General features: G+C 34.9%; 2 protein-coding genes across 2 annotated transcripts; one reads left to right on the plus strand and one right to left on the minus strand.

Moving 5' to 3' along the window:
• The first annotated feature begins 6,919 nt into the window (after positions 1–6,919).
• LOC139848034 (2-hydroxy-palmitic acid dioxygenase MPO1) lies at positions 6,920–9,495 on the plus strand. Its single transcript, XM_071837770.1, has 4 exons — positions 6,920–7,455; positions 8,864–8,926; positions 9,015–9,086; positions 9,188–9,495. Exons 1-4 carry the CDS (start codon positions 7,123–7,125, stop codon positions 9,302–9,304), a joined length of 585 nt encoding a protein of 194 aa, XP_071693871.1. The 5' UTR covers positions 6,920–7,122; the 3' UTR covers positions 9,305–9,495.
• Positions 9,496–9,830: 335 nt separating this feature from the next.
• LOC139848608 (pentatricopeptide repeat-containing protein At1g59720, chloroplastic/mitochondrial-like) lies at positions 9,831–11,339 on the minus strand. The gene has a single exon (XM_071838331.1). The coding sequence runs from the start codon at positions 11,337–11,339 to the stop codon at positions 9,831–9,833; it is 1,509 nt and encodes a 502-aa protein (XP_071694432.1).
• Positions 11,340–12,395: the final 1,056 nt, after the last annotated feature.

The raw sequence follows: 12,395 nt of genomic DNA on the forward strand, positions 1-12,395 counted from the left end.
GGTACATACTGATGTGTGCGGTCCGTTCAGATCGCCTACTAGACACCAGGAACGATACTTCGTTACATTTACTGATGACTTCAGTAGATATGGTTATGTTTATTTAATTAAACAAAAGTCTGAAACTTTGGGAGTGTTCAAGGCATACCAAAACGAAGTAGAAAATCAACTGAACAAAAGAATTAAGATTCTCCGATCTGATAGAGGTGGTGAATATCTTAATGACGAATTTCGTGATCATCTACGGGGTTGTGGGATAATCTCACAATTAGCTCCTCCTAGAACACCACAGCATAATGGTGTGGCTGAAAGGAGGAATCGAACATTACTTGATATGGTTCGATCCATGATGAGCCGCACAAAGCTTCCAATCAGTTTTTGGGGTTATGCCCTACAAACTGCCGCAAGGATCCTTAACCTCATCCCAACCAAGAAAGTTTCTAAAACACCTTATGAGATATGGCATGGCAAAGCTGTGTCTCTCTCATATCTAAGAATCTGGGGTTGTGAGGCTTACGTTCGTCGTGAAGCTCAAGATAAACTTGAACCCAGATCCGAAAAGTGTTTATTTGTTGGATACCCAACTGATTCTTTTGGATATTTGTTTTACAACCCTACTGAGAACAAAGTCTTTGTGTCTCGAAGGGGAGTCTTCCTTGAAAAGGATCTCATATCAAAAGGAACCAGTGGGAACAAAATTGACCTTGAAGAAATTCAAGAATCAACCGACATGGAAACCGATATTGGGACTGATTCTCTTCAAGAGGTTGACGAGCCTGCTGTTGAGAAAGAAACTGACCTACAGCCACCACCCATACGTAGATCTGATAGAGTGCGTCAAACACCAAAGAAATATAGTTTACACATATTTAAGGGTGATGACGAAAATATAGATTCTGATGAACCTATTACCTATCAGGAAGCGATGACAGGCCCCGAGTCTGCCAAATGGAAGGAGGCTATGGACAACGAGATTCAATCCATGCATGATAATCAAGTCTGGACCTTGATTGATCATACACCAGGAATTAAAACCATTGGGTGTAAGTGGGTCTTCAAGAAGAAGACCGACATGGATGGAAATGTACACACATTCAAAGCCAGACTGGTGGCTAAGGGTTACACGCAACAACATGGTGTAGACTACGATGAAACCTTTTCACCAGTGGCTATGTTGAAATCCATTAGAATACTTCTTGCCATAGCTGCATTTTATGACTACGAAATATGGCAAATGGATGTAAAAACAGCTTTTCTTCATGGTAAGCTAACAGAGGATGTGTTTATGACACAGCCTGAGGGTTTTGTACATCCTAAGTATCCTAAAAGTGTGTGCAAGCTTCAAAAGTCCATTTATGGACTTAAACAAGCTTCTCGTAGCTGGAATCTTTGCTTTAATGAGAAAATCAAAGAATTTGGTTTTATCAGAAGTGAAGATGAGCCATGTGTCTATGTTAGGTCTAGTGGGAGTGTTGTAGTCTTCCTTGTACTATATGTCGATGACATATTACTCATGGGAAACGATATCCCGACATTGAAAGATGTCAAAGCTTGGCTAGGGAAATGTTTCTCCATGAAAGATTTGGAAGATGCATCATACATTTTGAGAATTAGAATCTATCGAGATAGATCAAGGAGATTGATTGGGCTAAGCCAAAGTGCATATGTAGATAAGATACTGAAGAAATTCGGTATGCACAACTCCAAGAAAGGGTGTGTTCCTATGAACCCTGGAATGATATTGAGCAAGTCTCAATGTCCTAATTCTGACTTGGAATCAGCTACCATGAGTCGGACTCCATATGCTTCAGCTATAGGATCGATCATGTATGCCATGATATGCACTAGGCCTGACGTATCGTATGCATTAAGCATGACTAGTCGTTATCAGGCCAACCCTGGTGAAGCTCATTGGATAGCAGTCAAGAACATTCTAAAGTATCTTAGGAGGACTAAAGAGATGTTCTTGGTCTATGGTGGGAGTGACGAGCTGAGCGTCAAAGGATACTCGGACGCTAGTTTCCAATCAGATAGAGATGATTGCTCTTCACAATCAGGATTTGTATTTATGTTGAACGGTGGAGCCGTCACTTGGAGAAGCTCCAAGCAAAGTACTATTGCTGATTCTACGACAGAAGCCGAGTATATAGCGGTAAATGAAGCTGCTAAAGAGGCCATGTGGATAAAGAAATTCATTGGGGATCTAGGTGTGGTTCCTACAATCCATGATCCTGTTGAGATTTTCTGCGACAATGTGAGTGCGGTTGTCTTGGCTCAAGAACCGAGGTCACAAAAGCGCACACGGCACATACTCAGAAAGTACCATTACATCCGTCAACTTGTAGCAGATAATGATATATTATTAAGTAGAGTAGACACGACTAAGAACTTGGCCGATCCTTTCACCAAGCCTTTGCCACAGACTAAGCATGATGCTCATAGCATGTCTATTGGCATTCGTGTCATTGATGATAAAGTTTGATTGTATTTATTATGTTAAGTTTGAAACTTTAAACATTGGGCAATAATGTATGTTGCAATTGATCTGATGATTAATATATTGAGATTATATTATGCGCACGATGCGATCATTTCATTGTATATTGCCATGTTTCATTTTGCATGTTTTAACTTCCAATGAATATTATTTCATAAATTTCCACAGTCGGTCATTCTCTACGGAAGAGAGAATTGAATTAAGGCTGCTATGAAGTGTAGTAATATAGGCTTATATGAAACTACATTCATGAGAAACTTGATAGTTGATTCAAGGTTTTGGAATGACCACACTTAGACGCTACTTCATGGTTTTAAGTCACAAGTAAGCTCTAAGATGGCAACATCATTTATCCTAGAGTGGATATGTATGAGGAATCCTGACACAAACTATATTCTACTTTGACCTGTATTTAACGCTGTGCGTAAGTGCCAGTCATAAGGGTGCATATCAGGTAAAATATAGGATGTGGTGGATGTCTATACAGTTGAAGCAATTTATTCCTTCTTATCTAAGCAAGTTGAAGCGATATCTCTGGGACCCTCGTTGATTTGTGCTGAATTAAATGCATGGCCATGCTACGACTGAATTAATGCAATTGCAGTCTATTTGATCACCACAAATCTCTATCGGGAAACATAATCTTGAATGATGATGATTGACACTTAACCATGTCACACGTTCATATAGATATCTAGAACAAAAGGATGATTGATATAAATCAAAATATAGGAATGTAACTTAATTGACTAGTTGTTACACATGGTGTGTCTTTTAAGACTAACCGACATTATTAATGTCAGTGCAAGTGGGAGTCTATTGGAAATATGTTCTCGGGTTGGTTACGGTTCAACCGTGATTTGACCGTGGTACATATATTCTGAAGGTATGCCCATGACATTAAATAATATAAAGTCCATTTATTCTATTCGGTCACACACAAAGGCCAATCGTAAATTGTTTGATACACCTTCTAATTGGGAATTAATTTATTAATCAATTGTTTTTGGTTTAATAAATTAAATATATTTTGAGATTAATTAATTAATAACTAATTTATTAATCTCTTAAGCATGCCACTGTATTATAGAAAATAAGACATGCTTGCATTTTATTTATTTATCCAATACTTGGACATGAACATGTGTGCACCCACATGTGAAAAGATAAAAGAGAGAGCATGCTTATGTTTTATTAAATACCGATACATGCATTCTCAAAAAGCCCCCCCACACCCTCTGCATCTTTTGACTAACTCAAATGACTCACACTCTCTTCCTTTCATTTTTTCCTTAAAAACAATCGGTGGTTTTATAAACAAAAGGGAAGAATAGTATTTTGAAAAAAAAAGATAGAAAAGACTTTGCAAGTTTTTTTTCTTTCGGTGGTCTTTAAAACAAAAGAGAAGAAAAGGTTTTTTGAAAGATAGAAGGTATAGATCAAATAAGGTTGGAACTTTGGGTGTCTACCGTTTAGAGGAGCTCTCCTTTGGGTTCTCTACAAGCTAGAATCTTCGAGAAAGGCTACAAAGGTTGTAATCTAACCTATTCTTGTTCGTTTATTTAATTTTGTTTGCTAAAAGTTTTGTACATGGGTCCTTGGGGGAGTATGATTTTGTAAATTTTAAAATGCTTCCGCTCACTATGATTTTGGTATCATACTCCAACATGAATTACATACAAGGAAAATTGGTGTAATTATAGTTTAAGTCCCCAATTAGTTGGAATATTTGACTTCGGATATAAGGATAATTTGACGAGGACACTTGCACTTTATATTTATGACTGATGGACTGTTATGGACAAAAACCAGATGGACATATTGAATAATCCAGGACAAAGAACAATTAACCCATGGTAATAAATTAAAATCAACACGTCAAACATCATGATTACGGAAGTTTAAATAAGCATAATTCCTTTATTTCATATTTCATTGCACTTTTATTTACTATCATTATATTTAATTGCACTTTTAATTATCGCACTTTTTAATTATCGCAATTTTATTTATTGTCATTTTATTTATCGCACTTTAATTATTGTTATTTACTTTACGCTTTAAATTAAGTTATATTTATTTTTAATATTTTACATTATGTTTTAACTGCGACTAAAGTTTTAAAATCGACAAACCGGTCATTAAACGGTAAAAACCCCCTTTTATAATAATAATACTACTTATATATATATTTATATATTTACAAATATAGTTTTAAAAATATAGCGTTAAACTTGGCTAGCTACCTGTGGAACGAACCGGACTTATTAAAAACTACACTAATGTACGATTAGGTACACTGCCTATAAGTGTTGTAGCAAGGTTTAGGTATTTTCACTCTATAAATAAATAAATATCTTGTGTAAAATTGTATCGTATTTAATAGTATTTCCTAATAAAAATATAACTATTTCGTATACACCTCTACGCACATCATATGTCGATCTCGAGCATTAGGATTGTGATACATTATGACCAGACCTGGCTTGATAGACATTTATTGACCAACATATGTTCTCTAGGTTGAGATCTACGGTTATTTGGTATTCCGAGTTTCGGTCACATTTCGGTGAACGACTTTATGTGCTGCTAAGGTGAGTTTCATTTGCTCCCTTTTTAATTGTTTTTGCAATCTATATTTTTGGGCTGAGAATACATCACTTTATTTTAAACGCAATGGATACAAGTACATACTAAATTCTTCACCGAGTTTGAACCGAAAATCCCTTAGCTTTAGTAACTAGTAACTGCCGGTTATAAGAACTGGTGGACGCGAATAGTTTTATATGGATCCATAGGGCTTGATATCCCCGTCCGAGCTAGAGCGCTAGCCTTTTAACGGACGTATGCTATTTGAGAAGCATATACGTTGGTTTGCGTGTATTATTAAGATGATTATACAAAGGGTACAAATTATATATACGTTAAGTTTAGTTACCAGGGTGCTCAATTTCGTAGAATATTTTGATAAACGTTTCTGGATAAAACAACTGAAATCTTGTAATCCACCTTTATATACAGATTATACGATACATTAAAACTATGAACTCACCAACCTTTGTGTTGACACTTGTTAGCATGTTTATTCTCAGGTTCCCTAGAAGTCTTCCGCTGTTTGCTTATATGTTAGACAAGCTATGTGCATTTTTTCAAGGAAACGTTGCATTCACAAAATCATCACCATGTATCTATTTTGACTGCATTATCAACGGAAGTATTATTGTAAACTATTATATTACGGTGATTGTCTATATGTAGAAATCATCAGATATCGAAAACCTTTAATTTAAATATTCAATAATGGTGTACCTTTTCAAAAGAATGCAATGTTTACAAAACGTATCATATAGAGGTCAAATACCTCGCAATGAAATCGATGAATGACGTGTTCGTCCATATGGATTTGGAGCGATCGTCACATTCCGTCACTATCATAATGGGTCGTCTTATACGAAGATAGATTTTTTCGTTTTTGGATCTTTCGAGAGGAGCCATAAACCCATCGCACAAACTATTTGAGTTCTTTTATTCAGGTCTTATAATTCAGCTTTATATTTATATGTTGTGATCATTGCCAAATGGCAATACTGGAGTAGTAAAACAAAACAACTCTTTTAGGTCACAAGGATGGTCTTCAAGGTGTAACTGGTATCGATAAGGGGTCGGGTGATAAAAAAAAATTGAGTTCTTTGAAGAATTGACAAGAAAAGGTTTAATTTCTTCGTCATCGGGAAGACTTATTAGTGGCGACTCTTCAAACCACTTGTCCTACTTGTTTGAAAATCATGTGGGTATAGGCATTAACCGTCTTATGGTTGATGGTGTGGTGGTCACGCAGATCATTAATACTCGGAAAGGTAATCGGGCTTCTAGGAAGAAGTAATTGCCTACGGTTTTATTGTCATTCTTGTGTTATTGTATGGTTTTCTGATTGGTTGTAATATGTTCGTTTTCCTGTGTTTTTATGTTGGTTTTTTTTATTTCAAACGGCGATATCGCCATCAACCAGATGGGACTTAACCACACACACGTTAAGAGGAAATCCAATTCGCAACAAATTTGTGTCGACGGGTGCATCGAATTTGGATCGCACCCTATACCAGTTAACACATAGCTTAAGTGTTTCTTTGTTCATTTAGATGTCTATGTAATCCGATTTTGGTTTTGGTTTTGGTTTTGGTTGGTACTTAGTGTTAGTAGTTATGTTTTGACTGGTGTTACTGTTCTCGATCCTTACCGTATGGTATCATATCATTTGTAGTCTTGTTAGTTTCTTTCATCGTCGGTGATTCGGTGAAGAAACTTAGTTATATACGGAGTAGTTATCGTTATTTTTTTATATAAGAAAAAGTAAAAGATTAAAATATTATATAATCCTATTTGGTCCAATTCGGCATAATAAGCAGTATTGGTCCCAGCGCACGTTAGCAACGCTTCTGCACACACGCATTGACACCGTCGTTTTAAACCAAACATCACATTTGGTGGACTGCAAAAACTGTGTTATTTATAAATCCAATTTAAAATTCATACTAGTATCTATCTTTAATCCAAAACCTAGAGTCCCTTTTAAAATCTGTAAAAACTCTTCAAATACAAGTAAATTAATTGGGGAAAAAGGCCTAATGGGGAAATTAGGGTTATTTGATCTTGAAAATCACTTCGCTTTTTATGGTGCGTATCATAGCAACCCAGTGAATATATTCATTCACATGTTGTTTGTTTGGCCAATTCTATTTACATCTCAAGTGATTTTGTATTTTACACCCTCTTTGGTTGACATTTCATTACCAAATAGTTTGGTTTTGAATTATGGGTTCTTGTTTACTGTAATCTATGCTGCTTTTTATGTTGGTATGGATGTGAAAGCTGGTTCCTTTGCTGGTTTATTATGCTTTCTTTGTTGGGTTTTTGGAAGTTTTCTTGCTCATCATTTGGGATTCTCTGTTGCTTGGAAGGTAAACTGTTACTGTTATGATGTTGTTCTTTTTTAATTCATGTGTTAATTATGTATTTTTTGTTTTCTTTTTAATTCATGTGTTAATTATGTATTTTTTGTTGAATTTATGGTTTGTTATTATGAATTAAGCTTACTTGATTCAGTTTGCAGATTGGTTTTGATTCAGTTTTAGTTTTAAGCTATGGAGTTGACCCAACATACCTAGTTTTAAGCTTTAATTCATGTGTTTCTTTTGCTGTTACTACTATTTTTATTATATTATTACTGTAGCCTTTTTCATATATAAGTAAGTAAAGTATGCATTTTGTGATGAATTTGTTGTTCCTAAAAAGAATTAAGCTTATTTAATTTGACTTTCAGATTGGTGTTGATTTAACTTCAGTTTTGAGCTATGTTTTGGATCAACCATGGTGTTGAATTTCGTATTTTCTGTTAATTTGTATTAATTTATGTTGTTTTATTAGAAATCAATTGCAAACTTATAGTTTGAAATGAAAAGGTTTCAGTGTTGTAGTCTATCTAGGTGTTGAGGATTAACGTTCTTTTGAAAAACGTATTCTAGATTAGGTTTATGGTTATGAAATTCTGTTACAATTTGATTGTGAATATGAACAATAAGTATGTTTACTTACCGATATACTAATTTACTAATAACTCCTTAGTATTTGATTTGTATGTTATTTGGGTTAGGTTGATCCTTTAGACTATGGTACATGAGGTTTTTAGGTAATTATTGATGTTTGGATTTGTGTTTAGTGTGTACTATTTCACCTTATAGGATCAAGATGAAGGATTTATATCATAGCTGCAAATAGTTAGGTATATATATTTATCTCAATATAATCAGTTTTCTTACTGCACGCATTAAAACACAGGAGACTAGTTGATCAGGTTGATTAAGGTTAGCTATGTTAGTTAATTTACTAATTATGTAGAATAGGCAAAATATATCTACACTTAAGTTTGTAAAGAGTGAGCTGATTAATATTGTCACCGAGTGCTAATGGACTTATTTGCCTTCAAGCTTCCGGTTCTACGTAACCTTAAAAGTATAGGTCTAGAATTTAGGGTTTGGTAATGCATCAAAGTAGGTTTGGGTCAATATCTGTGATGGTCAAAATGAGATAACCGTTTAGTGGGTTATATGATTGCAAAAGTTGAATCAACTTATATAATTTTGTCTTGTTCTGAATAACGACTTGGAAAATTAGGAAGTTTTATGCATTTTAAATTCGCTTTTGGCTACTTTCGAGCCATTTGACTAATTTTCTTGTATCTTCTTATTTTGACCCGTTAGAATTGCGTAATAACCTAAATTAAGCAGTGCATAAGTAAATTTATCAAGTCATCTTTGACACTTATATTTCCATACATCAGCTGTTACAAACCACATTCTGTATTATCAGGTTGTCCTGGCTGCTCAGTTATTCTGTTGGACTGGACAATTCATAGGACATGGCGTTTTCGAGGTAAATATCGTGCAATTTTTCAACAATTTTTATTCCAAATTCGTCCTTCACGTTATTGTAATCAATGCTTTTGTTTCTTCCTGATTAGAAACGTGCACCCGCCTTGTTGGATAACCTAGCACAAGCCTTCTTGATGGCACCTTTCTTCGTGTTGCTAGAGGTAATCTGCGTAGTCTTCATATATGTATGTATATATGTATACCTTATGTGTAAAAAGTACTCACTCTGTTCTGTTGTATTTTATGTTGTTGATACTCACAGGCACTTCAATTTTCGGTCAATTATGAACCATACCCAGGTTTTCATACTCGTGTTAAAGCTAAAGTTGATGCCAACATTAAAGAGTGGAAGGAAAGTAAGCAAAAGAAAAGCTCATAAATTCTGTACTTACAATCTAGATTGCAACTTTGTGCTGTGTTGATGTTAAAAACCGAATATATCCGTTCTATTTATCGTCCTGGATTTTAAACTAAACTAAGGCTGCGTGTGATAAAAGTGAATGATTTAGCGCTGAATGGTTTATAATCTGAATGATTCAAAGTTTAAATAAATTTGATTCTGGATGAAAATTCCCGTTTAATAATCATTTTGAATTAATGACATGAATTAGGTATATTAATGTGTTACATGAATAAAAAGTTCAAAACAGTTGTTTGTTAGGTGTTCTGGATATGATTTGAGGATGACATCATCGAAAAATTTAGGTGCTTAATGGTTAAGAGAGTGTTTCAATTCTGAATGGTTCAACAGTGAATATTTAACCACCGAACTTCATATGTCATTCGGAGGTCGTAAACAAATGTCCGAAATGTTAAACAGTTTAATTAAGAGGAAAACAAACACGCCCTAAATTATGTGCCTCATGTGGTTACTAGTTGCTTTGGACTTTATGGAGTTACAATTCTCATGGTAATCCTATAAAACTGTTGCCGGCCCTTAGTTTTTGAACTCCATTAGCTGCCATTGATCTTCTTACTTTTGATACCTGGTTCCAATCTTCTAAACCAGCATACGTATTAGAAAGAAGAACATAATCACTACTATGATCGGGTTCCAATTCAAGAAGACGTTGTCTTACTTTCTCAGCTAGTTTTATGTCCCCGTGCGTATGACAACCAGCCAATAATGTCCTCCAGATAATCGCATTGTATTTCATCGGCATATCTTGAACCAAATCATAAGCCTCGGTAACTAATCCCGCTCGAGATAACATGTCCACCATGCACCCGTAGTGTTTTATCGTCGGTTCCATATTGTAATCATTAATCATATTAAAATATTGTCTTCCTTCTTCAATCATTCCTCCATGGCTACACGCGGTTAAAACTCCCAAAAAAGCAACATCATTCGGTGTTGCATGTTTTTCACTAATCATTCTCGAAAATACGCCCAATGCTTCGTGAACGTAGCCATGTGTTGCGAGCCCTAATATCATTGTGCTCCATGTTACTATGTTTTTATCATTCATCCTATCGAAAATCTTTTGTGCTTCTTGAATCTCTCCACATCGTGTGTACATATTAATAAGTGAATTCACTAAACATACGTCTTTCACAAATGAAATTGGATCGATTATCGAATGAACCCACTTCCCAAGCCCTAACTCTCCTAATTCTGCACAAGCTGATAACACAATAGCCAGTGTAGCATTGTCGGGTTTTACACCGGCATGCTGCATACGCGAAAACAACTCCAGAGCTTTCTTATGTTCCCCGCAAGAATTATGACAATCTATTATGGTGTTCCAACCCACCAAGTTAGGTTCAGGCATTTCATCGAACAGTTGGCGTGCTACCCGAACATATTTTAACACTCCATACATATGAATCAATGTATTTATTACATAAACATGACACTCAAGCCCTTGTTTCACCACACTACAATGAACCTGTTTCCCCAATAAAACTGACCCAGATTGTCCACTAGCTTTAGCCAAAAATGATAGAGTAAAATTGTCTACTTTTAACCCATTTTCATGCATCATGTTAAAATAACAAAAAACTTTATCTACTTCATTCATATTACCAAACCCTCTAATCATTGTATTCCAAAGAAATCCATCTGGGTTATCGATCTTTTCAAAAACCGACACCGCGTAATCCATATAATTTTCATTTGATACAGCACAAAAGACTATAACTTTACCCACAAGAAACAAGTTTTGAAAAAAGCCATCTTTAACCATATGAGCATGGAGTTGTTCAATGTGTTTCTTGGTACAACATTTTTTGAAATTAATAAGAAAGGCTTGTTCTTTCTGTGAGTAAATTTTATCACTTTGGTTTGTAATCTTGATGGGGGTGTGTGATGAAAAACGATGAAAAAGATTATGTTTTTGTAAAGAATGTTGTAAAAGTGAAAAAGGTTTCCATTTTGATGTTGGTTTGATGAATTTGAAGTAAATATTTACCATACTAACAAACTGTTTTATAAAAAAGTTATAGTTTGATAAACTGTGGATTTTGGGAAGAGTTTATATCATCTTTTGATGGAACAAAAAGGTTTTGTTTTGTCAATTTATATTACAGAAATTGAGAAGGAATGGGGCTGATGAAAGCAGAATTCCAAAAATATAAGTTTTTATAAATAACCAACTTTGTGCATTAACACGTGTTTATAAAGAGAAAAAAATTGATATTTGTATTAGATACTCGTATTTTGAGAAAACTTTTTTTTTCTTTTTCTTTTAAAGCAAATCATTCGTATTACTATATGATTTATGTACAAAGTTTACAATATGTTTTACAATTACACGGTTGCCATTCCACAACCATGTAATTCACGAATGAAACAGTAGTGCCCAAATCTGCTACCATGAAATTATCCAATTCCTAATCTATTGTTCACGAAAAATCTTGGATCCACAAGCCATGTTTGCCATTCTATTTCACCTTTCCTTGATCTAAGTGATATCCACTTGAAATTTTTGAGTTATATCTCACTAAAAGCCATAGCAATGCTGCGTTTATCCTTTCCAAAAGCTGCTGTGTTCCTGTTTTTCCAGATCTCGTAGCCGCATATCCATGTTATCACTTGCCAAATTAGTTTCCCTTTTTGGGTGAAATTTCCACTATTGTTGAATGTTAGGAAACCCGACTTGGTGAGCCCAAACAAGACTAGATAACCCCAAGTTATCAACTCACTTCCAACAAACGGAAATATAGTGAAAAGATTAAAGACTAGCAAGAATGATAATAACACGGGAATTTAACGTGGTTATATGCAATCGTTTGTGATTGCTTTAGTCCACGGCCAACCAAAGAGTGTTCTTATTGATTAAATTTCGTGGTGGTGAGTTTACAATGAGTTACAATGAGGAACATTTATAGGAGAAACAAGATCATAAGAAAACTTCATGAATGCTTCAAGGAATCATCAACTAACCAACTTGATCCTCTTTACACCCTTGCATATGCATGATCACAGCCATAAAACAAGGTGTAAAGTAACCTACTTTGCAACTAAAGTG

Source organism: Rutidosis leptorrhynchoides, chromosome 5 (genome assembly GCF_046630445.1).
Source record: "Rutidosis leptorrhynchoides isolate AG116_Rl617_1_P2 chromosome 5, CSIRO_AGI_Rlap_v1, whole genome shotgun sequence".
In the NCBI taxonomy this organism is placed as follows: Eukaryota; Viridiplantae; Streptophyta; class Magnoliopsida; order Asterales; family Asteraceae; genus Rutidosis; species Rutidosis leptorrhynchoides.

Excerpts from the sequence above, each read along its gene's own strand:
- LOC139848034 (XM_071837770.1), top strand. The coding sequence starts at position 7,123 with ATGGGGAAATTAGGGTTATTTGATCTTGAAAATCACTTCGCTTTTTAT. Across the intron at positions 8,927-9,014 it reads TAGGACATGGCGTTTTCGAG|AAACGTGCACCCGCCTTGTT; the intron begins GTAAATATCGTG and ends CTTCCTGATTAG. Across the intron at positions 9,087-9,187 it reads CTTTCTTCGTGTTGCTAGAG|GCACTTCAATTTTCGGTCAA; the intron begins GTAATCTGCGTA and ends TGATACTCACAG.
- LOC139848608 (XM_071838331.1), bottom strand. The coding sequence starts at position 11,339 with ATGGTAAATATTTACTTCAAATTCATCAAACCAACATCAAAATGGAAA.